The sequence below is a fragment of the Lepidochelys kempii genome, chromosome 20, assembly GCF_965140285.1.
Source record: "Lepidochelys kempii isolate rLepKem1 chromosome 20, rLepKem1.hap1, whole genome shotgun sequence".
Lineage (NCBI taxonomy): Eukaryota > Metazoa > Chordata > Testudines > Cheloniidae > Lepidochelys > Lepidochelys kempii.
The window spans coordinates 2,217,964-2,245,304 of record NC_136399.1 but is presented as its reverse complement, the minus strand read 5'-3'; the positions used below and the strand labels follow the sequence as shown (position 1 = coordinate 2,245,304).

The 27,341-nt window shown below is 49.6% G+C and overlaps 2 protein-coding genes across 6 annotated transcripts in view; both read left to right on the top strand.

Annotated features, from left to right (window-relative positions):
* SARNP (SAP domain containing ribonucleoprotein) overlaps positions 1-8,991 on the top strand; it is a 50,180-nt gene extending 41,189 nt beyond the window's left edge. For all 4 annotated transcript variants that reach the window (XM_078849623.1, XM_073319440.2, XM_073319437.2 and 1 more), the window contains 2 exons: positions 4,489-4,578; positions 6,490-8,991. In XM_078849623.1, the coding sequence (XP_078705749.1) occupies positions 4,489-4,578; positions 6,490-6,531 (132 nt within the window). In that variant the 3' untranslated portion in view covers positions 6,532-8,991. The remainder of the gene's footprint in view (positions 1-4,488; positions 4,579-6,489) is intronic.
* An 11,075-nt stretch (positions 8,992-20,066) lies between these two features.
* Positions 20,067-27,341, top strand: part of LOC140901098 (inositol polyphosphate 1-phosphatase) — a 49,366-nt gene continuing 42,091 nt past the window's right edge. For both annotated transcript variants that reach the window (XM_073319316.2, XM_073319315.2), the window contains exon 1: positions 20,067-20,140. The gene's annotated coding sequence lies outside the window, so the exon portion shown is untranslated. The remainder of the gene's footprint in view (positions 20,141-27,341) is intronic.

Genomic DNA, 27,341 nt, shown 5'->3' with positions numbered 1-27,341 from the left:
GTGAAGTGTTGTAAGTGAACAGAAAGAAGTGAATGCGCTGTTTAGGCCATGACTGCCTATGGAGCCAAAACTCATGAGAAATTGCTGAGTTTTCAATTAAAACTTTTCAGTCGCCCCTGTTGCCACAACACATGGAGATGTCATAATTAATAATACTGAGCCGGTTGCTATGGTGTCATTTATGTAAGGTATTGACATAACGAAGGCTGTCCAGCTGCTCGCTGAGGGGGTGTCAAGTGTCACTTTTGTCATGAAAATTGGCCACCGCACCGGTGATGTCATTAGGTCTGTTTTGCGAGTTTGCATTTAAATGGATCTTTTTTCTAAGTGTCTAGTTTGTTTCCTCTGCTTGCCTGGCTAACATCAGTTTATTAAAATGGAGCAATTGGGGTTAGAAGTTACTTGTTACTAATATATCATTTCTATTAGCTGTAGACAGTGGGCCTCTTGAGTTCTTGCTCTGATGGGGGGGGTGCCTTTTTAGTAAAGCAAAACGATGACCAATTTCATACCCATTTACTTAAGATGCCTAATGGACGTGGGAAGTTGTGCATCCAGTGAGGAGTTCCAGGCAACTGCCTTATTGGTGATGGTTTCAATTTGTTACATCTCTTATTTATGTCATCACAAGGATGGCTCTGCTTGCTTCACCTGATTGCAAATGAATGCCTTTTTAGTGTCTCTGTCGGACCATGCTCTCACAAGTCATGAAATGTAACAAATGGTGTTGGAGGGGAAGACATGAAATATACTTAGTGACGGGGACAGAGGAGAAATTATAGGAGTGTAGCAAGGTAATTGGACAGCCTGAGTTGACACAACTGGCTAAATGAGGGCTGAAATAGCCAAAGCTAGAAATAAATCCATTGAAAATGGATGCATTGAGGCTTTTAAAGGGTAATGATGGCCTTGGTTATTACTGATAGTCAAGGCATCCGTGTGGGTAGTGGTAGTGGAAATAAAAGCCTCTGGTTTTGTGGAGAATCTCAAGAAATGTAGGGACGTGACGGTTCTGCGAAATGTCAGTAAAATTGTCCATTCAGGCTGCAAATCACTGAAATGGAATTTGTGAAGGTAGGTTGAGTGAGTGCTGAGATGATCATGTCAAAATGGAAATGCGTTTGAGAGGAATGGTGGTCAGTGCAGTGAATAGAAAAGGGGGGCAAGAGACCTATGACGCGTATAGGAGTAGTTGTCTGGCTTATCAGACTGTCTCCACTGCCTCTTGCTAGACTGAAAACCATTAGTAGATCAGATCTCTCATCCTGCCAGCGGTAGCCAAATGTCTTGTGTCCATAGCAAGAGAAGGACTCCTCTGAGCACGCATGCCCACCCCTCTGCTCTTGCTGAAGGAGCAAGGAGTGAAGAAGTAAAATATCCTAATCAGAAGCATCCCCCATTAAAACAGTTTGGAGTGCAAAGTGAATGTCAGCAGAAGAATTGAGTCAAGCTCCATGAGACAGACATCGTTTGTGATGCTTGCAGAAATGAGACCCTAGCACTGGATAGCAAGCCAGATTCTACCCGTGGGGTTTATTGAACCACAGCTAACAAATCCAAGGGCACTGCAGCAAATAATTCAAAGGAAAGGTGCCTTCATATTTAATGGTATAGAAAAATACCATTTGACAGGATTGTGAGATTCCTTGCTTGTGCAGATCCTGGAGGAGGAGCAGCTGTAGAATTTTACAGCGAATTACAGGCCTGGTCTTTTTCATCCAAGGCTGCCATCAACTTATTGGGGGTTCTGCTTACTAACAATCCACAGGAAAGAGCCCTAAGCTTGTAAGTGTTAAAGGTGTAGAAACCCTTAACTGAGAATTAACCACAGTCTAGTTAGGACATTCCCAGTTTTAAGGGATGTATGTTTTTTTGTGAAGGCTTCAAACAGAAGGTACCTTTCAAAAATCCCGAGTGACCTCATGTACACCGTTTACATTAACATCATTAACAATAGAACCACAGAGCCGAGCCTCATGGTCTGTTGAAAGTGTAAGAGTTTAGGGTTCTTTGTGGGATGGATTATTTGTCACATCAGTCTGTAGGAGTCGAAATGTGAAAAACCAATATCTATGCTGTCTAATCTGCCTGCTCTACTGTGCAAATGTACATAGGATATATGCTGAAATGTCCTCTTGAGGCTGAACCAAAGATCTTTGGGGCCCATGCTAAGACTGTGTCTCTAGATTGAGCTTCGGTGGATTTTTAGGGTTGTTCTATTGCACTGGAATGCTGCCTTGCAGAAAATGCTCTCCCTTGGCTTAGAAAGGATACGCTGACAGATGGCATCCTCCTGGTCAGTGGGTACCTCTCTAAATACGGGATTAGAAAATGCAAGAAATTGAGTGTTGGAAATAATAATAATAAAATAAATCCATATAGCCATAAAAATCCTCCTTGGAAGCAACAAAGAGAGCTCATTCGTTAACTCGAGAGACTTTTCAGTAACATCAGCGCTCCCTTATGAACGGGCCAGAGAGCTCTCTGGATAAAAGTTGAGACCATCATTATGATCCATGAAGTCTTCAAGGGCAGATGGGAAACTAGTGCAGCTAGTGCTTAAAGCTCAGGGTCTATCGCATTGGGGCAGGCATAGGAAACCATACAACATAAGACCTGGGGATTAAAGTGTTCCCTTGGCTTATGTTGGATGATTCACATAGTCCTGTGGCTGACCGTCTGCTCCGAGAGAGAGGTGATGTTGCAAACATGGCATTATGGTTTCACTGCAGGATCAAGTGTAAGATTAAAAAACTGGGCCAGGTCAGCTTGGCAAAGAGATGACAGAGGTCTGCAGAATCATGAATGGTGTGGAGAAAGTGAATAAAGAAGTGTTCTTTAGTCCTTCACATAACACACAGACCAGGAGTCACCCAGTGAAATTAATAGGCAGTAGCTGTAAAACAAACACGTTGAACTACAACTTCGCACAACGCACAGTCAGCTTGTGGAACTCGTTGCCAGAGGATGTTGTGAATACCAACGGTATAGTAGGTTAAAAAAAGAATTAGAGAGGATTATGGAGGATAGATTCATCAGTGGTTATTAGCCAAGATGGTCTGGGATGCAACCCTATGCCCTGGGTGTCCCTAAACCTCCAACTGCCAGAAGCTGGACTAGATGATGGATAGATCACTCAATTGCCATGTTCTGTTGATTCCCTTTGTAGCATCTGGCACTGGCCACGTCAGAAGACAGGATACTGAGCTAGGTGGACCACTGGTCTGACCCGATCTGTGCATTCTTCTGAGGGTGCATCCTCTTTATCATGTTGATTTATCACATTCCTTAATTTCCCAATGAGGAAAAACATGCAGCAGGTGGATTGGTGTTAGTCAGTGGTGATGCTCCAGACAGTTCCTCATCAAAGTGAATTGGGTTCTTCCCTTTTGCTACTAGTTTCACCAGAGCTGCTGAAGAGTGTTTATGCTATTCTGTATTTTACATTCATTCTTCAGGGTGTGGTCAGCTTCACTTTCTGCTTCTAGTGCAAATTCTCTTCATGTTGCAAACTTCACAGGGCAGTTTTTAAAACCATTTCCATTGGAGCATTGCATTGGAGCAACATTTTTTATTTTAATGTGAGATCTTGTAAATCCTCAATGTTGGGCCTACACTTGGGTTGGTAATAGGGATACAGAGGCTTTCACCTCTAGGTTCCTAACTGAAATTCAACCCTGGTCTGCTGCTCAGTGGCCTATGTGAAATGAGTTTGGGTTACAATACTGAGGCCAAAGATTTAATGGGGTCAGTAAGGGAGAACTTAGTAAGGGGCCCTCCCTGTCAGGATGGGGACACATTGACTGGAAGCTTACACTGCAACTGCCAGGTAATTGTACTGCTTTGGTTAAACAGAGACTCGCTCCCTGAGGTTGCCAATCCAGTGCCTTTCATTTACTCTGTTGGAAATATAAAAGCTTTTCCTTTTTCCTCCCTACCTCACTGCACCATGCCTTACTAGCTATCGTGGTCGGCTCTGCTTTGACTTGACCTGTTAAGGTGTGGACAGTTACAGGATAAAGACATTTAAAGTGGAGGGGACAGAGCAGTTGCAAAGTTAGGCAGGTGCAAAATCACAGGTTACTTAGCTTTAGCCATTAATCCTACAAACTCCATGAAGTTCACCACTGTACTCCAGAGAAATAGGTTTCACTTTTTATTGATTACCATGGAGGGAGAGCAGGTTTAGCGTGGGAACTTACTTATAAATACTCCTTGGGAGGTTCTTTTGAGCATCTGTTCAATAAATCCCCTCTGGACGGGGCACCTAACCATGCCAGCATGATGATGCCTGCTAAAGTGTATGTTCAGCTCTGTGCAGAGTCATGTGCACCTCAAAATCATCTTGCAACTACTCTTTTCTAGCAGCTGGTCTTGTAGCTAAAAGCAGGAAGATTTGGGGGGCAAGGAAAGGAACCTTATCAACTGTTAAAATGATTCTTTTGGGCCTGTCTGGCAAACTAAATCTTCTACCTTCTTTCCACTCAGAGCGAAGATGATGAGAAGCTGAAGAAGAGGAAGGAGCGGTTTGGCATTGTAACAAGTTCGGCTGGGGCTGGAGCCACAGAGGACACAGAGGTAAAATGCCAAACCTGCAAGCAGAGGGACACATGATAAGAAGTTTGGGGGTGGAAGGGCAGCTGAGAACACTTTCCATGCTGAATTATTAGGAGAGTTGAATATTCCACTGTAACTATTGCACACATGACCTCTCGCTCCTCAAGTGGATCTCATCCTACTGGTCCGCAAGCAAGTACTTATATTCAGTTCCTTCAGGTACCCCAATGATATTGCAAAGATAATTTATCATCTTTACCTTGATGAGCATCTGCCTCTTTTGGGTTGCATGCATTCTAACCCCCCTGTGGAGCTTGTCAGATTGGTTTGGAGCAGCCCAAGCTACAAGATCTGGCTGGCGCTGGCCAATGCGGCTGAGCTCTTAGTCTTGCAAACTAATACGGATGCCTGCAGAAAATTGGGAGCAACCGTTCTCCTCCAGTTTCCTCCACACTGCTCCCTTTATGCCTGGAGTGGCCTACTATACCACCTCCCTTTCACATCCCTCCGTACAACTTCCTTTATCCAGGAAGCCCTTGAGCTTTAAACTTGCTTCACTCCTTTCATCATAAAATGCATGTAAATTTCACAACATAAAAAAGGAAGGAACAAGTAAGGATCAAGAAATTGACTACACCCCTTGCTTTTCTCTCCTCCATCTTTTGTTTTGACACCTCTGTCCTGCTGTTGTGTCTTTTGGTCTGATTTTTAATTTGTAAGCTCTGCAAGACGGCGCCTCACCATTTTATTTGTGGAGTTATATGGCTTGCTGTGCGGCACCTGGTACCAGAGACCAGGCTAGATGGTCCTGTGGCAGTTCCTACGTTCCTGTTTGTCGAGTACCAGGCACACCAGTGGTGCTGCATAAATCCTACTCTAGCATAAATCAGTGAGAGCTGAGCCCCCATCACTGTCCACAGAGGAGCTGCTGGCGTGGATTTTAATTTTAACAATCATTTGGCAAAGGTTGCGGGAGGGTGAGCTGTTGGGGTCTCAGAAGCTACTTAACCAGATGGCTTCTGGATTTGACATACAAGAAGTGGTTTTTTGTTTGGCTCCGAAGAGTGATCTCAGCAATTCAGGTGGGGTTTGGGGGCTTTTTTTGTTTTGTTTTTGTAGCATTTTGATAAACGCTTCCCTTGAATGAAATGGTGCACGGCATTCCCAGCCTTCTGCAAGCAGCACTGGAGAACAAGCCCCTGTTCAGTCTGAGCAGAGGGGGTGGCTGGGGGTGAAGGATTCCATGTTTTCCCACTAGGTCACTTACAGGTTGTGCCTGGAACAAAAAGGTCTTTTTACTAGTATTGTGTGCGCTCAAATGCACCTTTCCCCTGGAGATTCTTGGTTCGGGCTTTTGTTGCCCCCAGGCTATTTATCCTGCTAAAAATTAAGATTTATACACCCCTCGTGTATCAAGTTAAAGGCATATCTGAGAGACGCAATAGAATATTTAATGCAGTTTAGTGTGTCCCTCTCACCTTTTCCATGAATAGAAGAGTGTTAACCCTTTGCCCTTTTAAATTTCCCACCTCCCCATTGCCTGGAAGGGTTTCCAGGCCTCTCAAGTAGGCATTGTTCCCTTTTGTAGCACTGTTGCCAGCGAGATGAAGTGACTTCAGCAGCACTGTATCTTGGGCACTGTATGCTTTGCAACTTGATTTCAAGCTTTGTTTGTTCAAATGCTGGACTAAAATCTTGTAGCTCCTTGCCAAACATTGATACCAAATACCCTCTTGAACTAACCCTGTGATCCCGTATTTAGACAGGGGCTGGGTCAGTCATGCACTAGGGTCATGTTCTACCATCAAGTGTGGTGGTTGGTTGTGTTTTGTTTTTTTTTGGTTTGTGTTGTGTTTTCATCCAAATGTGTGTGGGGTTTGAATTGTGAATGTTTCTTTTTGGTTTTGATTTTTCTTTCAATCCCTTTTGCAGGCAAAGAAGAGGAAAAGAGCAGAACGCTTTGGGATTGTCTGATATCTGTCCATGTTAGGCTTTACCTGTTGTGGGGGAGCACGCTCATGTGTGTGCGCTTGCTCTCTCTCTCCCCCCCTTCCCCCACCACACACACAGTAGCACTAGTAAGGAGTGTAGGCTCTCTTCCCCGTGCAGGACCTAGTAGAGAATCCCTGATAGCTGTACAGTTGTGCTGCTTATTTTTTCAACTGTGAAGTTTAAAAAAATATATATATACAGCGCAAAGAGCAAAAATGTTCTTAGTATATCTGTGGTGGGTAGAAATCCCAGTGCCTGGTTCTCCATTCCCCTGCCACTTGTGCAGTTATTTACAGCAGTGCAAAGCAGGTGTGTAATGCCACCACATCAAAATTGGAAGTTTTTTACACCCATCGTGCACTGGTGTAAATGCCCATACAAGGTTCAGGGATGAACCTAGGAAGTGGGGAAGGAGAACTGGAGTGGCCAAGCATCTATCAGATGGAGGATGAGGAAAGGATAATGCCATTCAGGGATGAAGGTGGAGAAGGGTTTGATCTCCCTGCTATGTCTTGGGGAATTGCACCCTTGGGTTGAGAAGCAGGTTATGCCACTTAAAGCAGGAACTACCTGGAGCCTCCCTTTTATTTTAACGTTGCTGTTTTTTATTTTCTCCATTTCTCTGGGCTGCCCTGGGCAAAGAAACCCTCCTCTCCCTCCTTCAGCCTGAGGAAATCACTCTTTAAGTTCAGCAGAATCAGGGCATGCACACCAATAGCCTGGCTAAAAACACTCTTCAGCTCAAGTGCACCATGCATTCCTACTTAGGTTCTGCTGTGGATCATCAACTTCTACTTGAGTTGCCCCTCTCAGCTTGTGACATCGTGTTTGCTGCCTAGCTGGCCTGGGAGGGCCTTTCTAATATATTGCATGATATTGCCTGAAAACATAGTAGTAATTCTTGTATGAGAGAGGCTTTAAACTTCTCAAACCACCCTATATGTTAAAGGGTCTTTCTCAGTTACCTCTGCTCCCAGGGGTGGCCTAATGGGGAATGGGTGGGAGCAGCAGCTGGTGATTGGCAGAAGATCAAAGCCAAAGCCTTGGAATAAGGAGAGGGCAATACTAGAACACTTACAGATTAAACCACTCAGGCTGCTGCACTTCACCTGCCTCTAGGGGCTGTTCTGGGGCTTGTGGCATTTAGTATAAATGTTCAGATCTCCTGGAATTTTTTTGAAAGGCAAGAGAAATACCTCACTAACCTTCCTTTGCTCAGTTTTTATTCCCAGGTTGAATTTTGTGTTGTCCTCATCTAACATCCAGACTAGCTCAGTCAGGCTTGTTAACACCTCACACACTCTTATACCAGCCTTCCCAGCCTCACCTTTTGCAAAGGGGGACAGCAGCAACCTTTTACTGGGAGTACGTGGTTTGAAAAAGCGTTGCAGTGAACCTGTTCTGCATCTGAACTGAATCTCCCTCCTGTCACATTAACTTCTCCATTTTCCCTGCAACGTTGCTTTCACAGCTTAACATCACGCTTGGTACAGGAGTGAAGCACAGCATGGCTGCAACTTGTTATGCACCTTTTGTCTGGTTAGCCTATCAAATGGTACCTTCTGTTTTTAGGGAGCCGTAGGAATGTGTTCTCCGTGTTAAGTTGTGTAGATGGAGCAAGAGTGTGTGCTAATACCAGAGAGCTGTTGTCCCATGCTTTGCTCTAGGCCTCTGAGGCAAATAGCCACGTTATTAGCAGTGATTCAGCAGAGAGGGAAGACGTATGGTGCCTTTCTTCGTCTGCTTAATAGGTTCTTTTACACGCAGGTATTCCTTGTGCATCTAACATCTTATGTAACTTTTTTACCCTTAAACTTAGATCAAGGTCCCCAGAAAAATAGAACAGCTGGGCAGATTTCCCCTTGATTGATCTTTGCTTTTAAATGTCCATTTTGATTGGAATGTGCCTGTGCTTCAGAGCTTTGCATCCAGGGATTGTTGCTTCTGGCCTTACCCTCTATTGGAAAGATGTTTGCCTGGTCGCACGCAGTTCCTTCAGATGCTAGAGAGCAGCAGCTCTGTGTACAGACTCTTGAAAAGCAGTATATTTTTCTTTAAATGTAGAGGTCTTCAAATTGCTTGTGCTCTGCACCACTGATGCACCAGGCTGATGTCTCCGCTGTATGCCCCAGGCGATTCTAAGCAATATCTGAGGTTGGTTTGCTTGCCCAGCAGCTATAGGATCCAGGTTGCATTGTGTGTGTCTTGGGGTGTCTATGGTAGAATGAACCGAAGCCCCCTGTCTATATCCAGACTTAGTGGAATAACCTTATTCTGGTGGTGGTTTTTTTCTGTATGTAGGATTTTGTAATATGTATTTTCTATTCTGCTCATGACTTTTTGCTGGTTATTTGCTTGAAATGTTTTGAAGTGTGCCAGGACAAACACTGCATTTCACTCTTGATTTCATAATAAAACTGCTTCTTCAAGGCAACACCTGTATCTGCCTGTCTGGTGTGTGATGTAACAGTGCTTTTCCTGTGGTGTCAGGGCTGGGCAGTACTAGCAAGGAGCCAGACATCACTGGGGTCTGATTCTCTCTGACTCTGCATCTTGTGGTGTTCTTTACACCCATGTACAGTGCACGTCAATCCCATGGCCAAATGAAAATGCGATTTACGTCCATTCTGCCCTGATTTAAATGACTTCCCACGGTGTACAGTGCCCCTTGCCTTTGAATGAACACAGGGGTCCTGAGCACTTGTAGTCATGAAAGATCCCGTGATACTTTTTGTTAACCCCTGGCATCCCGGACAAACCCTAGTTCCCAGTTCTGCCTCCCTAAATTCTTCCCTATAGTTTCAGTTGGATACAGAATTCTTCTTCACTTCCTGTTGACCTCATTAAACTTTGCAAGCCCTTTTGAGTAGGGACTTCACTTTTAATTGTCCTGTAAAGCATCTTACACATGCAGGGTGCTGTGTATATAGTGCTCAGGTCTCCTTTGTTGTTTGTTTGGTACTAAGAAGTCAGATGCTCCCAATTCTAGTATTTCCCTTGGTCTGCTTGGCAAATGCAAATATCCTTTTGTGTCCTTGGCTGCTTTATTTTTGATCACTTCCTGTACTTCTCCGTATACTACCCACGTGGTATAAATGATCGGCTGTTTGACAGTACTGCAGGGAGGCATGCTGGTGGTACTCAAATCCCCCCTGGGTGGTAGGTAAGTGGGGTCCCCTTTGTACAGGTTGACATACGGTAAAGGGACTCAAGACTGTACAGCAGAGTTGGGCGTAGAACCCAGGAGTTCCAATTTCCATTCTTGTGCTCTGACCACTGGAGTACACTCTCCTTCCTGAGGCAAGAACAGAACCCAAGAGTCCTGACTTCAGTCTCCTGTTCTAACTAGTCAACATTTTCTCTTCCCAGAGCTGGGAATAGGAGCCAAATATCCTGTCTTGCCGTCCTGTTGTCTGACCACTGGAACCCAGCCCCTATTGCCTCTAGAAACCACACAAGCACAGCTTGTTCAGTTTCCCTTGGGCATATGGGATCACTACAACCATGGACAGTGCCTCCATTGCACGTTCTCTCGGCTGTTCCAAATAATTCCTGACGTTCTAGAGCCACTAATGCATGTTCTGCCCCCTCCTCTCCCCAGGCATTCTCTCCCCTCCACCCATCCTCAAACTGATAGCTTCCCTCTGCTCTGGTAAAACTACCTGACTGTCTCTTGCTCCCCCATTTCACCTCCCTCCCCTTGTTCTGGATGCATTTCCTTTGGCCATGGGAGCAACATAACGATGAACCCAGGTCTACTCCCTCCCTTCTCCTTTATCAACCTCTCTCTCCTTTTGCCTGGATATAGGCACTTTCTGTATTCCCAGCCCTGGTCCAGCAGCTGCCTCCAGCAGCCAGTGCTACAGGGGGCATCGCTGCCTGTAGAGATCTCCCCTCCCCTCTCTCTCCCCCCTGCTTCTTTTTCCCTCTTGGTGGGAGTTTATTTTGTAGAGGACACTGCTTCTTTTAAATGCTGGGCTTTCCCCTCTGTGGGGTGGGGGGGGAAATCATTCTAATCACACTGTGTTTAAAACACCACCTAATTTATTTTTCCTCTCCAAGCTGGGAGCCGCTCGTGACTAATTTGGGCTGAATAGGTGGAGAAAAAAAGCAGCGGGCACACAATGAGCGGGGGAAAGTGTGGGAAAGCAAGCGAAAGAAAAGGAGGGCCAGGGCTTGCAGCGTGAGAGCTGGTAACGCCGCACAGTGCCCAAATTCAGCATGAAGTCACTTTTCACAACAGACGCTTGGGCTGAAAATGAAAGTGGGACTATAGGTCAGGCTGGCGGGAGGAGTGGGGGTGGGGGGCGGGAGAGTGAGAAATGGGTGGGCTTGCACAATGTGAAGGGAAGGAGGAGGTGGGGTGAGAAGAGAGATGGGCACTGTGCGGGTGTGCGCGTGTGCGTGCGTGCCCCTTCACAAAGAAACACAAACACATCATCTTCCCGCTCGCGCTGTCCGCTTCGCCCCACTGGCCTCCTGCCCCTGAGTCGTCTGTGGCTGGGTTGGAAACTTCTTGAGTTTAAATTCAGAAAAATAAGGAAACCGAAGCAGAGCATGGGGGGGGGGGGGGTTAATACAGAGCAATACAGTAAGATTTCTTCTGTCCCTTTCTTCCCCTCCCCACAGTTTAAAATACCTTATAGGCCTATATTAAAACCTCTTCTGGAGTCGCCTTGAAGCTGACTGTAGGTAAACCCCCTTTCTTGAAATTGTGTTACGTTCAAATTGATTAGGTTACAGGTTATCCTCTTCCCCTGCCCCCCATTGTCACAAGGGCTGGTTAGTTTCACAGCAAGGGCACCTCCTGTTCTGTACTGCTGGGTCTTGAGGTGCTGCCCTTTCTGTGCACCTGAACAGCTGTAGTTCTGACCCCTCTCTTCCCCTCCTCCCTGCATTTGGAGTTGAATGGACTGTTTAAAAAATAAATACGTCTATATCCCCCTGGTAGCACCTGGTGAGCTGGTGCTGCAATTGGCTCAATACCTGGAGTCTCTGGCTGGCCCAAGAGGTTCAGGACTAGTTAAAGTGTGATTTACGCCGCTTGCTTGGGCCGAGAGTCAACTGTGCTTTTCCCCTAAAAATCGGAGCTCAGGAAGGCCTGTTAGGTGATCTAGCCCACATTGCCTCCAGAATTCAAGGCCAGGGATGGATTTTCTATATAATGAATATAATTTCACTACCCCAAATATTTTTCAGGACAGAAGGAACGTTGCTGAGTAGTTAAAGCAGGAAGACTGGCATCTCTACACCAAGGCTTAGAGCAGGGGCTTTGGTGTCAGAACTCCTGGGTTCTACTCCTATCTTCAGAAGCGGTAATGTCTAGTGGGTGGGGGCCGGGAGTCTGGAGTCCTGGCTTCTGGATTGGCTGAGTGGCTGTTAAGACATTTCAGGGAGCCTCTGGCTCCCTCTGTGTGGGGAAACTTGGGCTGTATGGTGGCTTTCCGAAACCCTTTGAAAGCAGAAGTGGCTTGACTCGGAGGGAGCTGGCAGTAGAACCCAGGCATCCTGGCTCCCCTCCCTTGCAAGAACGGGTCTGGACATTAACCAACTCCATGGTTGCTCCCTCAGTCCTGCCCCTTTCTGAAGTACGTGTCTGTGTGTTACCTGCTCCCCACAGCACCTCTGTTTGCTAGGTGCACTGAAGCTGGAGGGAGAGGCGTGTGCCATGGTTGGCCATGTGATGACCCTTCAGGACATGCTTCGGGAGGCACATGCTCTGGCAAAGGCCTGAAGAGAAGGGAGTGAGCTGGGCTGTCCTCTCTTCCCCAGATCGCTCCTGCAGTCAAATCTTCCTCCACAGCACCTCGCCCCTTGGCTGTCAGATCACACTTCTCATTGCTGTCCTACTGTATTTGCTCTTGGCACTGCTACACAGGAAGCATGGTGCCCGGAGCTCAGCCAGGCCAGATCCCCCTTGTGCTGGATGCTGTATGGATGTATCATAAATTCAGAGATTACAAGGCCAGAAAGCACCACTATGGTCCTCTAATCTAACCTCCTTCATATCACAGGCTGGAGAATCCCCCAGTCCCTGTGCTCAGGTATAAGGGTGGAGTGAGGGGACTGAGCCAGGAGCTCCCAGAGATGAAGGTCAGATGTTAGATGTTTCCTGTTGCTCCTATGTGGTTTAATTGACTTGTCAGGGAGTCTCAGGAGGGAAGATGTTTTCAATAACTGGGAGATTTCTCTCCCCCCTCATCTCATCCTAGGTGCCTTGGAAGAAGAGAGACTCAGGGGGAGTGGGGAATAGAGTGAGGATCTTTATTTTCTCTCCACAGTTGTGTGCACGCCATTCTGCTCCCGCCACGCTCTCGGCAGCCCCAGGGTGACCTGCCCCTTTGCTTTGCTGCTCCCCAGCCTGCTTGGCCTTTCTCCGTCAAGGATACCTTATCCCAGGTGTGAAGCAAGGTTCCGAAGCACCTACAGTGGCAGGTGGAAGTGTCCATATGCATGGATCCTTAGCTGCTCTCCAGAGCTTTGGTCCCAGCACCCTCTGTAAAGCTGCCACTTAGCCCTACTGGCTGGTGGGCTGAGGTTTATAAAGACGTGGTTGACAGGGGACGAACCTTTAGAAGACAGGGATGTCCCTGAGGAGGAGGTGGTGTAGGGCTCTAACCATCGGCTTGGAACTGCTCTGCAGCAGGGTCAGCTCAGCCTTTTGTCCTTCCACGGTGATATGCTGTGTTCCGTGGGGTCTACGGGCTGTGCCCATGAGCCCGTGGACAATCAAAGGACATCCCATAGCTGAGTTTGGGCTGGGCCCATTGGATGAAAATTGCCCTAAACCATCTGTTGTGTCATGGACTGGCTGCTGCCCTGTACAGCACTGTGGGACCCATGCATGCTTTATCAGAGGCAGGGTGCATTAGCTTGTGCCCACCTCTCCAGGGTGATTGTCCGGCTACTGGCATTACAGTCCTTGCTTTACAGGGAGCACTGGTGTCTCCTGCTACAGAGTCAGCAGGATCAGTGGATCCCAGCCAAGCTCCCTGCCTGCTGGTATAATTACTGTGAACGTTGCATGTGGACTGTCTTATTAGGCAACGGAGGGGGAAGGTTAGGAGAGCCAGTTTATGGCATAGCTGGCATGGGGTTGCAACCCCTCCCTCTGACATGGCTGTGGGTGGTCACCAGGATGGAGGTAACTGGCTCTGTCCCTGTCCTAATTTGTCTGCCCTCCATGCCCCTGCGTGCCTGCACCCTCTGTCTCTGAATTAGGTCAGCCAAGTGCTGGGGAAAGCAGGTGATGCAGGGCGCAGCTCCCAGCAGCCTCGAGGGAGACGCGACCAGAACAAAAGCGAGTGCTCATTAAACTTTTGACATTGTCCTTCCAAGTAAACCAACCAACCCAACCAGGAATGTTACAAGTGGGCTGACCTACCCCAACCCCCATACACCACTCTGATGGAACCACTGTCACTCTGGAGGAGTGGAACCAAAAGGTCTAGATTCCATCTAGAGCTCTAGATGCTCTGCCAGCTGCTACTATCCGTTTTTGCCTCCGGGTGTGTAGCAGGTGGCAGCTTGGAGATGGGGGTTCAGTAATATCATAGACCCTTTAAGAATAACATAGTGGTGGGAGTTACCAGCCAGTCTGCAACAGAACCTGCAGCTGGAGGCCTCGTGTTTGAGCACTCCAGGCTTATCTAGCTCAGGTACTGATCTGAAGCATACAATAATAGGGGACCAGTAGGGCAGGGCCTGGCTGTTTTTCCAGGTGTCTGTACAGTGCCTGGGCCCATGGTGTTATGGTCCATTACTGGGGCGCTCAGGTGCTACCACAGCTCAGCTAAAGAGTATCTCAGAGGTTATCTACCTCCCATCACAGTGTATCTGAGTACCTCACAACTGTTATCCCCATTGTACAGGTGGGGAAACCGAGGCACAGAAACTAAGTGATTTGTCCTCCGTCACTCAGGAAGTCTGTGACAGAGTCAGGAACTGAACCCAGAGCTCTCAAGACCCCTGTATCCTCCCATAGCTTGGCCAGCTCCTGGCAGGGGGGGGAGGGAGAGCAGATCTGGGGTATGGGAAGTCACTTTCCTGACTCCATGCTTTAGGCACAACCCTATTTCCCTTTTCTGTTTTCCTCTGACAGCGACTGGCCTGAGAATGTGTGTCAGTGGGTGAGTCTGTTGGGGACCTGGGCCCCCTCCTGCCCTCTGGCTTCCCCGAGACCTTGTCCGGGCTCAGCACCTCAGAAAAGTAGCTGCACGCGCTTCAAAACCTGAAGCCCGGCAGTGATAGTAGCACTGTGGGAGCGACAGCCCTAGGGCGGCATTTCGTGTTTCTCCCCGGTTTGGCAGCTGTCAGCCAAGGTGGGAGAGTCCGGTCTCTGCTTCCTATTCAATCTTTTATCTTCAGAGGCCGGACAGGAGGGGCAGCTAGTGCCAACCGCAGTGTGCTAGGGGATGGTTTGTGACATGGATGCACCTGTCTAGAAAGAACTCAACTGCGCCCCTCAACGTGTTTCACACCAGGCACCCGCAGGCTCTTGGATGGTCACAGCTCAAAGAAACGCCCTAGAGCGAGAATCGAATCCTATCCAGGCAGAATGAGAATAGCGGCAAGGAAAGAAATGTCCAAAGACAGCCCGAGCAAGGTACCCCGTAGTCCAGGGCTGATAGTGATACGTGCACTCCCTGCAGATCCAGCTCGGCCCTGGGCCTTGTCTTGAAGAAGTGGCTGATTACAGCAAGGTGGCTCTGTGGGGGGAGGTTTTGGATTAAATGGACCTAGAATTGTCCCTGAGGGGCGCGTGTGACTGAAACACAGGAACTGGGCCATGGGAGAGTAGGGATGGAGAATGGAGGGTAATGTCACAGGAGCGGAAAGGAGCAGTGGTAAAATGGTGCTTACGCCATGCAGGCTGAAGGTGCAGAGAGGACCCCAGGGCTAGGTGTGCGAGGGCTGGGGCAACACCAAATCTGACCAATCAATTAGCTAATGGGGCCGGTACCTGTGCCAGCCTATGCATGGAGCTTATGGGTTGGCATCAGGAAGTCCACGACTGGTCTTTCCCATGTTGTTTGCTCGGAGGTCCCTATGGGCTGGACCATGCTTGAGCCAAACTGCTCACAGCCCCACAAATGTTCCCCTTTGGAGTCCTTACCCCTTGTCTCACCAGCGATGCTAGCAAATCCCTCTGCTGCTCCATTCCTTCCCCCATCCTTGTATTCCCCCAGCCTGCTGGCACACGTGCTCTCTGATCTATAGGACCCAGGCAGCCTCGGGTTGGTTTAATGTTGGTGTGTGTGCCTCCTTTGTCCCCCACTCCCTCTGATCACAGATGTAATTAGCTGTGACATTCTCGGCATACCTGCCAGCTCCTAATGAGGGCTCCATAAAAGCTGCCGTGATCTGGTTTCCTCTGGCACTTCGAACCAGTTGTAAATCTCAACTTTACAATTTTGAGCTGCGTGAGGAGGAAGCAGCAGTCCGTGTGAACCCGGGGGGTGGGGACGTGAGCATCACTGTATGCGGGAGGATGTCTCTGTCATCCACCAGGGCGTTTGGAGTCTCAACAGATGTTTCGAACCCACACTGCTCTGTATACCGCATGTGTGCGGGTGGCCCATTGTACTGTGTGGACCCTTCCTAGACCCATGCCTAGGTGGGTCTCGGAGTTCAACAGCTAGAACGCTGCTCAGACCCTGACTCGGACCGTTACAATGACTACAGCCTGTCGACCAATGGGCATCCACCTTGGCAACACCAACTGCCCCACTGCCCCTCTTGTCGACAGCTTTGCTTTGGCTCTTTTGCCCTTGGCTAGTGCCTATTCAGCTGGAGATCCCAAAGCACTTGGCCAGCAGTTATTAAAGTTCCCAGCACCACCCCATGTTAGTGTATGATTCGGCTGTGTGTTAGCCCCACTCTATGTGTCAGAGGACTGAGACCTGGAGAGATCGGCTTGCCCAGAGTCACATGGCAGAGCCGGGACCTGATGCAGGGTCTCCTGATTTCTAGCATGCTGTTCTGTCTGCTGAACCATGCTGCCTTCTGCAGGGAGAGCCACCGTGTCCTATGTTTTCACAAGTGATTCTGGAGGCCCAACCTGCGACCTCTTTGAAGAGCCCAGTTTTCACCGAGTGGGCGACAGGCACCATCTGGCAGTCGGGTCCTGTTAAGCTTTCCCCAAATGGGATATCTAGAATCACTGTTGACTTTGGAAAAGTTAGGCCCATTGGATTACCCAACCTGAGACTGTCCAGAGCCAAGTTAGACAAGTTGCTCTTCCTCCTAGCCCCACATGGAAGGCCAGAGTCCTACCCCCCTAATTAGCATAACCCAGAGCCCTGCCTGCCTAAATTAGCATAACCCCGCCCCTTGGGGGGGTTTTCTATTTGTGGCTTGTCCTCCCCTTTGTTTTTTCTTCCAGCCCTAAGGAGAGCATGAGCGAGCAGCTGGCAGCCCATGAGTTTTAGCCAAAAGACAGGGGACAGGGAACCACCAAACAGGTGGGGCCAAGACAAGGTGCCTGCTGCATAGCTGTGGGCCTGGATACCCTTTGGTTGCCGTAGCCTGGGGCCAGGGTGAGCGTCACGCACTCTCCTGCCAGCCTGCCTCCTTCTTTGGGGTTGGGTCAGAGAGGGGCATTCAGGCTTCATGACTCATTCAGCCTGTAGCCCCTCTGCTGAGGCAGCCCAGGAGGGAATGGTGGTTTTCAGGAGGCGGACACCTGGAGCAGCAGATGGTCCCTGCTGAGCCAGTTGGCCAAAGGCTCTGCGTTGCAGTTTTGGGGTGCTGCTTTTCCCCTGGTGTTAGTAGCCAGCAGGAGCCCCCAAAACATCACAACATGTTCAGAACATGGGGGATTCCTTAACTTCCCCTGGGGGGGTTGCTCTATCCCTTTCTGCCCTGGCTGGGTGCTACCTCCCAGCCAGACCAAGCCATGTGAGCTTTCTCCTCTCAGTTTCTCTGATCTCCCGCACCCCCCCCGGGCTTCCAAAGGAAAGGACTGGAGCTTTTTGCATGACAGACCAGGCATAGCTGGCACAGGCTGGAGCCTGGGGGCTGAGGGGGGGGCTGTGCAGGTTCCGCTCCTCGCACAAGGTTTCCCAAAGTGTGGGATGTATCAGCAAGGGGGGCATGGAAGTTGTACAAGGGAAGGCCCTTAACAACCCACACCGTGCGCAGGGGGCATGGTTGACTTCATGCCACCTCCTGCCCATTTGTCTGCATTGGAGAGCCGGTGTTTGATGGGAGCCGAGCTAGCAAATCTACCCCGGGGGCCAACGTGCCAAGCCCACTCCTGGCGCCATTTACACCCTGCAGAATCAGCGCAGCCAGATCCCGCGTGGCCCTGCTTTTCCACCCCAGCCTGGTGTCCATCCCCTGGACTTGCTCTGCTCTGCGGGCAACCCGAGGGACTGGGTGGCACCGGAACAGGACTGGATGCTGCTGGACGGGTCTGAGAGTAATCCTGGGCAAAGCCAACTGAGTCCAGGATTACTGGTGTCATCTGGCTGTGGTACTTATCTGGCCCCCATAAGCCTGGTGCCTGGGCACCTCCCAGCCCCCGGTGCGGGGAGGCAGTGCTCTCATCTCCATTGCACAGGTGGGGCACTGAGGCGCAGCAACTAACGGCTTGTCTGCATGGGAAAGTCGTGCTGGTTTAACTCCTGGCCTGTCAGTCGGAGGGCGATTTGTTGCCCACATACTAATACCAGTGTGGATGCTGCTAGAGGGGGTTCTTAGGCGGGTGTAGCTAGCAGCCCTCCTGCTCTGAAGTACTTTTATAACTGCAGCCACGCTAGGGACATTGTTGCCACTGTAACAAGAACAGCAGAGTCAAAGCTGTACAATTTTGTGTGTGTAGAAAAGGCCTTAAACGGGTGCGGAGCCCTGCAAGGATGCTCCTAGATCACTGTAAGAGCTTCTGATTTTGGTCTAGTTTAACCCTGCTCCTAACGAATTTAAGCTAAATTGAAATCAGCAAGTCCACCCAGGAGGGTTGCTGCAGTTTATATTCACACCTCAGAGTAAATTGGTCCCACTTGCTCCTTGTGGCTGCCCAAGGTCACAGGAAGGCTGTGGAGGAGCAAGAACCTGAGCCCCTGTCTCTTGAGTGCCAGGTGAGCCCTCCAACACCTGCCCTGCCTTGCTGGGACGGAGGCCCCTTTCTTTTGCAATTGAAGGAGTGGCTTTGCTGACAGGCTGCCTTTCTGCAGAGCTGGGTGCGTTTGTCTTTGCATCATTGTTAAAATTACAAAGAGAAACCGCTACAGAGGGTTTAAAAAAGGAGAGAGAGAGCGCCGACTGTGTTTGGTCTGACTGGCATATGAAAGTAAGAATGTCCTACAGCTGCGGAAAATCATTCTGGGCATTGGGTTTAGGCTGGATTTTCTTATGCCAGGAGTTCCTCCACCTGTGTGGTGGACTGGTTTTATGGTTCGCATCAGGGAGTGTGGGGAAAATGGAGAAACGTTAGGAAACATCTTTTCGGAGCCAGTCAAAACTCGGGTCATTGAATCCAGCCAAAAGCTCTCAAGGGAGGAGATGGCCAGGGAGGAGCTGAAGGGATTGGATGTGCCAACCCATGTGGGTTTGGAAGGCTCTGAGGATGTGTAGACTCAGCTGCAAACCTCAGAAGCTTTCCAGAGCCCACCATGGAGGGAGGTGCAGGCCAAGGGCCCGATCCTGTAGGCTGCTCCCCACAGAGCCCTGGGGATCAGCTCACACCGACCAAGTCACTCGGCCGTGGCTGAAGTGCCTGTTTGGGCCAAGCTGATGCTGGATGCCCTTGCCTTGGCCCCAGGAGATTTACGAGCTTGTTTCCTTTTTTGCTAAATCAGGAATGATTTATGATGTGCTGGCCCATATAGTCTATAAAACATCTCGTTCCAAAGAATCTCACAGGCTTTCGCCAGCCAGGAATAACTTGCCATCAAGCATCCCAAGCAAAGATCTCAAAGCATGTTGCAAATAGGAATTAAACTCCCCAATGCCCACAGAGAGTAAAGACAGATAGGGACTTAGAAAGGGGAAGTAGCTGGCCCAAGGTCATACAAGGAACAGAACCCAGGAGTCCTGATCCCTAGGCCCTGCCCACCTCCTCCAATCCACTAGACCCAACTTGCCTCCCAGAGTGGGCACCAGAACCCCGGCGTTAATGGATAGGCAGAGAGAGAGATCCCATAAACCAAATGGGAAATAAATTTAGCTCTACTTGGAGAGGTTCTAAAATCAACCACTTGCAATCTGGAGAGCAGAACTCCTGAGGTCTATTCCTTGCATTAGGCGCTGTCATAATAAAGACAATCATAGAAAAGTCACCAAAGGAAAATGCATTTGCCAGCAGATTTTTTTTTCCTTTTTCCTTTTTTTTTCCTTTCCTTTTTTTTTTTTTTTTGTTTGGCTATATAATTTTTATTGTACAAAAAATGTCTAAAAAAAAAAGAAAGAAAGAAATTGGGACAGAAGCAACGGTTATAATATATACAGATGACTAAAGCTTAGTTTATACAACCTGGAAGAGAAATAACAGTCATTTACTTTTTTTTCCCTTTCCTGTAGCTTTTTCTAGAATGATTTATGAAAGAGAAGCTGTAAATAACCTCCTGTTCTGCCCCATCTCATCATAAATGTGAGCTTCCTCCGATATTTTATTTCTTACTTTTTCATGTACCAGAGTTTTTTGCTGTTGTTCTTTAGTTGATTGCGTCCGTGTGAAATTTGCCCCCGTTGGTGAGAATTTTAAACAGGAATGTTTGCTAGGAACTTTGTGAGCTGTGATGCGGGGGTTGAGGAATTTGTTTCCTAGAGGGACATTTTAACATGGACCACATGATATATAAGAAACCATATTGGGATTTCCTAGAGGCTGTTAAATCCACTTCCAGCATTGGATTCATCTTGGAGAGTACTTCCAGTGTTGCCTTCAGCTAAGGGACGCTCAGCGGGGTAGTTTTTCTGTCTGTCTGGTGGAGAAGTGAAACACACTAAAGCTTTTTAAACTTCAAAGCCAACTGAACAGCCGTTGAGGCGGTGGCTGCTTGGAGCAGGGTCTCTGGTTTAAGACTAATTTCTCTTGGACATCCGGGAGGTAAGGGGAGTGGTGGCATTTCCTTTTAAATGTGTTTTACAAAAAAACCCGTCACCCCACATGCATGTTCTCAGCGCTGTATGCGGCTGTAGCATGCCTGCTGCCTGTGGATTTCAAAATGCCTCACGCAGTAATGAAGCCTCACAAGACCCTTATGAGGTAGGTATTATCTTTGTTCTACTGAGGAAGAACACAAACCTTTGCTCAAGGTCAGGAATGCTGATTCCCAGCTCTAACCACTAGACCCAACTCCCTTCCCATGCTGACATCGTAAAAGTATTTCAAAAATCAAGGTTGCTCCTTAACACATGGCAACTACTTCCCTGCCCTTTCTGGAGTTCTTCATAAGCAGTGGGCAGCTGGGACCCTCTCTTATGGGCTGGAACACAGGTTATTCTCCAGCGAGACACCAGTGCACGACCCAGTTTCTTCTCGTGCTCCTGAGCCACTTATCACATGGGCAGAGTCCTCTAACTGGCCCCAAGTGATACCTGGGGATTGCAGGGAATGCAGGGCTGGATTGTATGCTGGGTAACCCAGAATTGTCCCAGTTTGTCAGAGAAGATCTGTAGAAGATGCAAGAGCAGGGGAATTTCACACGTTGCAAGTTGAGCTCAGTGATGTTAGCAGTGCAGGAGTTACACGCCGCCATCTGGATTCATTTGAGTATCCTGGCACGTGTGCTTAGCCTCTGACCACTGGGATTGCACAGACACAGAGCAGGGCAGAGGGAACCATCTCCTCTGGCAGCAAGGAAAAAACATCAAGACGCATACGCACTAATCCTCACGCACAGCAATTACAAGAAGAGAAAGCATAGACATAAAAGCATCTCCTGTCAAGCCCTTGGTGTGTCACAAAGGGAAACCCCATACTAGTCTCTTAAATTTTCTTTAACCTTCCATAGTGCAAATGGTACCTCAGCCCAAGTCTTTCAATACAGAAATTTTTACAGTGAACATTCAGCGTTCTTGAGTCAGACGCTTTGCCTCGCTCCTGCAATTTGGGAAGAATCAAGTCTCCTGGTGCCACCACCTCTGAGCCTCCAGAGCATCCCCACAGCTCGTGCTGCTTGTCACCTCCTGGATGGATTGAGTTTTTGCTTCGGTGAGAGGGAGCAGTGCAGCTGGATGAGACTATCCAGTGGGGATGGGTGGATACATCAACCAAGTCAATAAACGTTCCATGGATTCTTGCAGGAAGCCTGCTGATGGGCACCTGCCGTGGTGGCCTCTGGACCTGGAAATCAGCTGATGAAACAAATCTAGCCCCTTATTGGGAATGAAAGTTACTGCAGGGTGCAGCGGCCAGTGCCTGAAAACCCAATGCCGATCCCTGCCAGAAGAGTCCCTCTTGATGGGAGCACATGTGCGTCTCGCTGCACCGTCTGTAAGGGTGGAGCCCCATCGGAATCGTGGGCTCAGGCCCGGGGCGAGTGAGTCGCAGGTGCAGGACTGGAGCGGAAAGCTCTGAACTCTTTGATTTTTTTTTATTATTATTATTACTTTTTAAAATATTTTTATTTATTTATTTATTTTTGATGTTCAAGTGCTGTGTTTGGTCATGTGATTAAAACAACAACAACAACAACAACAATGAAAAAACACCCCAACCAATGAATGGCCTTTTGGTCATGTGATTAAAATAAAATAAAAAACCCCACCCCAACCAATGGCTTCTTTCCTGAGCCGCCATCCTCATAAACTCTTCATCTTCAGATACCCAATGAAAAAAACAAACCCAAGCTAAGACATTACGCCCAGTAACACACACAAAGTAAATAATAATAAAATACTTGTAGGGCTGATCTGTACAAACACACATGAAACAACCCCTGCCTGCCCTCGGCCAGTCAGATTCCCCCAGACAATGCACAGAACAGCCATGGGCGACGTCCCCCATTGCCAGAGTTAGGTCTTTTCATCTCCGGTGTCATCTGGCTGGAAAAATTTCCCCAAATTTCTCCATGCCCCAGCCAACAGCCAGTGAGAGCTTCCATGTTTAAGAGGGAGAGAAGGGGCCTGCCTGGCAGATGTGTGTATCCAGGAAGGGGTTGTGTATTTGCAGTGAGATGGACTGCAGGGTCTACTACACCATTCTCATTTCTAACTTCCCTAATTCAAACACCACCATCTCACTGGTGGGTCTCCCATTGACTGGGAGAACTTAAACCAGCCTGGTGAAAGCACTAGGAAATATGCTGTAAGGAATGAAGGAGGCAGAATAGATGGGACCTAAGGGTTGTTTTTCATCTCTGATGTGTAGGATTCTTTAGGCTTCATCTCTCATGGGGACGATCTAGGCAGCTTGTCAGCTACTGTAGCCACAAATAAGCTCCTGGTCATATTCTCTCTCTCCCAGCCCACCTCCTGAGCCTGTAGTTAGCATGAAGGACTGATCACAGCTTTAGTTAGAAGCTTGCTTGAGAGCTCCCTTGGCTGCTGTGAGCAAGACACAACTGAGCTATGCTGGGATAGCCCATTGCTCAGAACCTTTCAAAACAGCCTTGGTGAAGCATTAGAAATGTCCTGAGGGGAACAATCCTTCCCCCAGGGATCTAACTGGTCTTTTCCATCTCTGATCTCTGGGATAACATTTTTCCCCTCCGTGTCTGAGTGAGGCCACCAACAGGAAACAGTACTTAGTCAGAAATAGCCTCGCCATTCATGCTACCTCCTTCTGCTCCCCTGTGGCAAACGGGCATAATATGGCAAGGATGTGGCCCGGTTCCATAGCTCAGGTCACCTAAGAACGTCCCCATCTTAAAACTGGAGGGGATTCAAGTATGTAACGATCGTCCAATCCCAGGCTGATCTGTGCAGCTTTCGAGAGAGGTTCTGGGCAAAGGTATTGAACGGATCAGCTGGGCTTGGGAAGCAGTGCTCCCCAGGCATGGTGGCAAGGAGCAGTTTGCCTCCTAGAATGCTGAATGTTGTCCCTGGGTGAGCCAGCCCAGCTCCAGGAGAGTGAGGGGAGCCGCAGCAGTGGGATAACCCACCGAGTCCAGATGGCCACTGGAAGCAGCTGGAGCCCTGCTATGTTCAGAGCCTGGGTGGTGGCGGCTAGAAAAGGAACCTTCCCCGTATGAGACAAGCAAACAGGAGCCCAGATTGTTGCGAGGGAATAAAACTGGGGACCTGCCAGGTTACTGTTAGAGCTGTTTCCTTGACCATGACCACTCCTGAAATGCCACCTTCATGGCCCTTGTGTGTTCCTAGAACAGGGTCTTGTGGGAGAAGCACAGAGCCGGCGATTCCTGGCTCTGTCACTGACTCCCTGTGTGACAGTGGGCCAGCCACTTCCCCTTTCTACACCTCCATTTCCCCGCAGGCTGCGAGGCAGGGTTGAGCCCCATTCACAGGGGGAAACTGAGGCACAGCTGAGGAAGCAGCTCCCCAAAAGGACAACAGGAGGAAGGAATTCCAGGTGCCTTGACTCCCAGTCACCTGGTCTAACTGCTAGACCCATGCAGTCCAGACCTTTCTATTCTGAATACCTTACTATGTGCTCACTGGTGGAGTAATATCTCGAGTCCTTCCAACTGAGGCAGCACTGGGAGGGTTAGGTACAAAGCTGCTCCCGTTCCTTTTTGCTCAAGCCCTGCTGTTCCGGAGTGGCACCAGCCAGAGGGGCACAGTGTAGCTCTGTGTTAGGAAGAGGAAGAGGTGTGTTCTTAGACCTCCAAACTGGGGCTGCCCTCCATGCCTGGACTGGGAAGCATCATGCTAAGGCTGTGAAGAGAATAGAAGGTCCCCAGCAGCAGATTTGACAGCGGAGCAGGGGCTGTTTCCTTGTCCCTGCTTCAGATGCCAGATGGGGAAATGATTCCCAGGCAGAATAAAGCAGCAGTGGGCTGTAGGGAGCATGAGAACTGGCCAGTTGGCTCCTGGTTCGGTTGGCTGCTGTCTCTGGGGCTCAGAAAGTTCTTTGCAGGTGTAGATTCCAGTGCTGCCTCTTCATGAGAACCAGCAATGCAGCCAGCCAAGTGCCACTGTGGGGCTCCCCGACCGCTCACTGACCCTATGATCTTGTTGCCCCACTCAGTCCTTCCTGGCTCTCTGCTCCATGGTCGGAAGCTGGCGGTTGTGGCTGCAGTGATGTGCAAGACAGGCTGTGAATCCTTCTCACTCCTTCGCATCTGGGCTGGGCCTGTGTGGTTGTCACAGTAAAGAAAGGGGGCAGGGATGCCAAGGTAGATGGTGCCACTTCGGATCACTGCCACATTGGAGGGAGAGGTTCTTCTTCTAACGAGCCTCAGATCCAGGGCTCTCTGTCGCTCGGGGCTTCAGCATGAAAACAGGATCTCTGGGTCCTCAGAGTTCATGGCATCCTGTTGCTTTAGTGACCTCTCCTTGAAACCAGACAATATGCTGATCTCCTTTCCAACCCTGCTCTGCCCAGGCCTCCCTTGGCAGTGAACGGAAAACACTTTCTTGTCCTGCCAAGAGCGCAGACTGCAGACCTGAGTTGGCTGGTGTGTGCTAGAAAAGCCCAGCCTGCTCCGGCAGTGGGGGGCTAATGGGCAAGGAGGATGAGAGTCAGGCGGATGGAAGGCAGGAGGTACCTCAAAGTGGCAAAGGGTCAGTGTTCCCTTCCTTTCTCTAGCAGGAGCTCAGCCTGTTCCCTTTCATTGCCCATCTTTAGCCTAGGTTAGCAGCCAGGCTAGAACCAGATCAGGGGCTGAGTAAGTTAGTTGGTCTATGAACAGTGCTTTGAAAATGTAAAGCGCTACAGTCTGTAAGTGCTAAGGAGCGAGGCAGCAGGCCAGGGGCTAAGGCCCTGGCCTGGGAGCCGTGAGATCTGTGGTCTGTGCCTGGCTCTGCCATTGGCTCTTTGTGCGACGCTGGGACGGTGACGTCCTCTCTCTGCGCCTCAGTTCTCCTTCTGTCGAGCGGGGGCCATCCCCTTTGTAAAGCGCTTTGAGATCCACGGACAAAAAGCTTGAGACAAGTGCTAAATATTGTGGGCCCCTCCTGCTCCCCCAGAGTCAGTAGCGCAGCCGGAGCAGAACGGATCTTTCTAGCAGTGGCAGATAGCAGGATCAGAGGGATCTATTCCCAGAACCTCTTTGATCCCGACCCACCCCTAAGTGCTTTGTAGGGTGTATACATAGAACCAGGGAGGCCCCAGCCACGGGGGAAAGGCGGGTATACCTGGCAGCCTTTCTGCCCTAGTAACTGCACACGGTATCTCGGGAGAGGAAAGCAAGGAGGCATTGGCTCCAGCTGACCCCTGAGGGGAGCTTAGAGAGGCCCCCATTGGAATTTGGCCAGGACGCCAGATTTAACAGCCCGACTCTTAAGATAAGTGCTAGGGGCGGGGACTCTCCGGCCTTTTCCTTCCAGTGGGCCCCACTCGCACAGGGAGCGTCTCACCGACAGCTCCCTCCCCAGTCGCAGGCCCCGCCTTGCCCTGCGTCCACTACAGCTGATGCTTCCATGGCAAAGGAACGGGGCGAAAGGGCTGAGGTATTTTTAGCTTCACACAGTTTCGTAGCCGGCAGCAGGCTGAGGAGCCAGGTCTCTGCTGACCCAGCGTGGGAAGTGTTATGCTACAGGGGTTTTAATGACCACGAGGCATCAGGGACTTGGTTTGACGTCATCATCCAACTCCCCCGCGGTCCGCCGGCCTGGCGCCGGGGACACTGCCCCATGACAGCTCGGAGATGGCGACCCACGGATTCTGTTTGCATCTTCCCGATGGCACGGGCGGGGGTGGGGGGCAGCCCCAAGCAGCAGGAGCCAATGAACTCTTGAGAAACAAGGATCCTGTTTTTGTGCAAATGTTCTTAGTAATAATCCAAACAGCGAGGGCAGAGTGGGAAGCAAATGTGCTGCATCAGCAAAATTCTCCACAGCCAGGGTTTCTGGCCAAGTTTTCCTCCTTTAGAGATAAACTCGACCCATATGCGTCCATCCTGCCGCATACCAGTAACAAACCCCAGGCCTCTGCTCAGGTCAGCGGCAGGAAGCTTCCTGTTTTCCTGAACAGTGATCCACTTTTCGACCAAGAAGGTAATGCCCATGGAAGCGCCAAGCTGGCTGAACCCACAGACAGGGGAGCAGAGATGCTCCGTCTCCATGATCTCTCTGGTGAGGCTGACAACACATAGGCTGGTGAATCCCGATTGCAATGATGGTTTTTCCACTAGGACTCCCTCACTTCACACAGAGGTCTCCAGTCAGGGGGGAACCATGTCTGGTCCGTGGGCGGAATGCAAAGCAGCAGCCAAGAGGCAAATCATTGGTAGCCTGATTGCCTGAGCCAGCTAGCACAGAGAATCTCTCCATAACCGCCCCTGTGCCAGGAGCCAGGTGGGGATCCACACAGTGATGGGACAACCGGGCTCATTTCCTCCTAGCACACCCTCGGTCCAGAGCACTGAGCCGCCTACACTGAGCACTGCTGCCTGTCTGGCTCCTGTGGCTTCTTGGGACCGAGACCACCACAAAGGCTGGGGCCTGGACTGAACCCAGCAAATGGCAGGAATTGTAGTCCAGCTGCAGCAGCCCAGTGACCTCTCTTGCCAGAGCGCTGGGACAGCAGGGATAAGAGCTTATGCACCACAGCCCCTTGGGCTTCATCATGGAAGCCCATGGAGCCATGTTCATCTCTGTGACTCCCTTCACAGAGCTCAGTGATGGAAAAGCCCTGAGAGATCCTGCCTAGTCCATCCAACCAGCTCAGTTGGATCCCACCTGGTCCACAGCCCATACGGCCAGGGCCGGATGGTTCCCTCCAG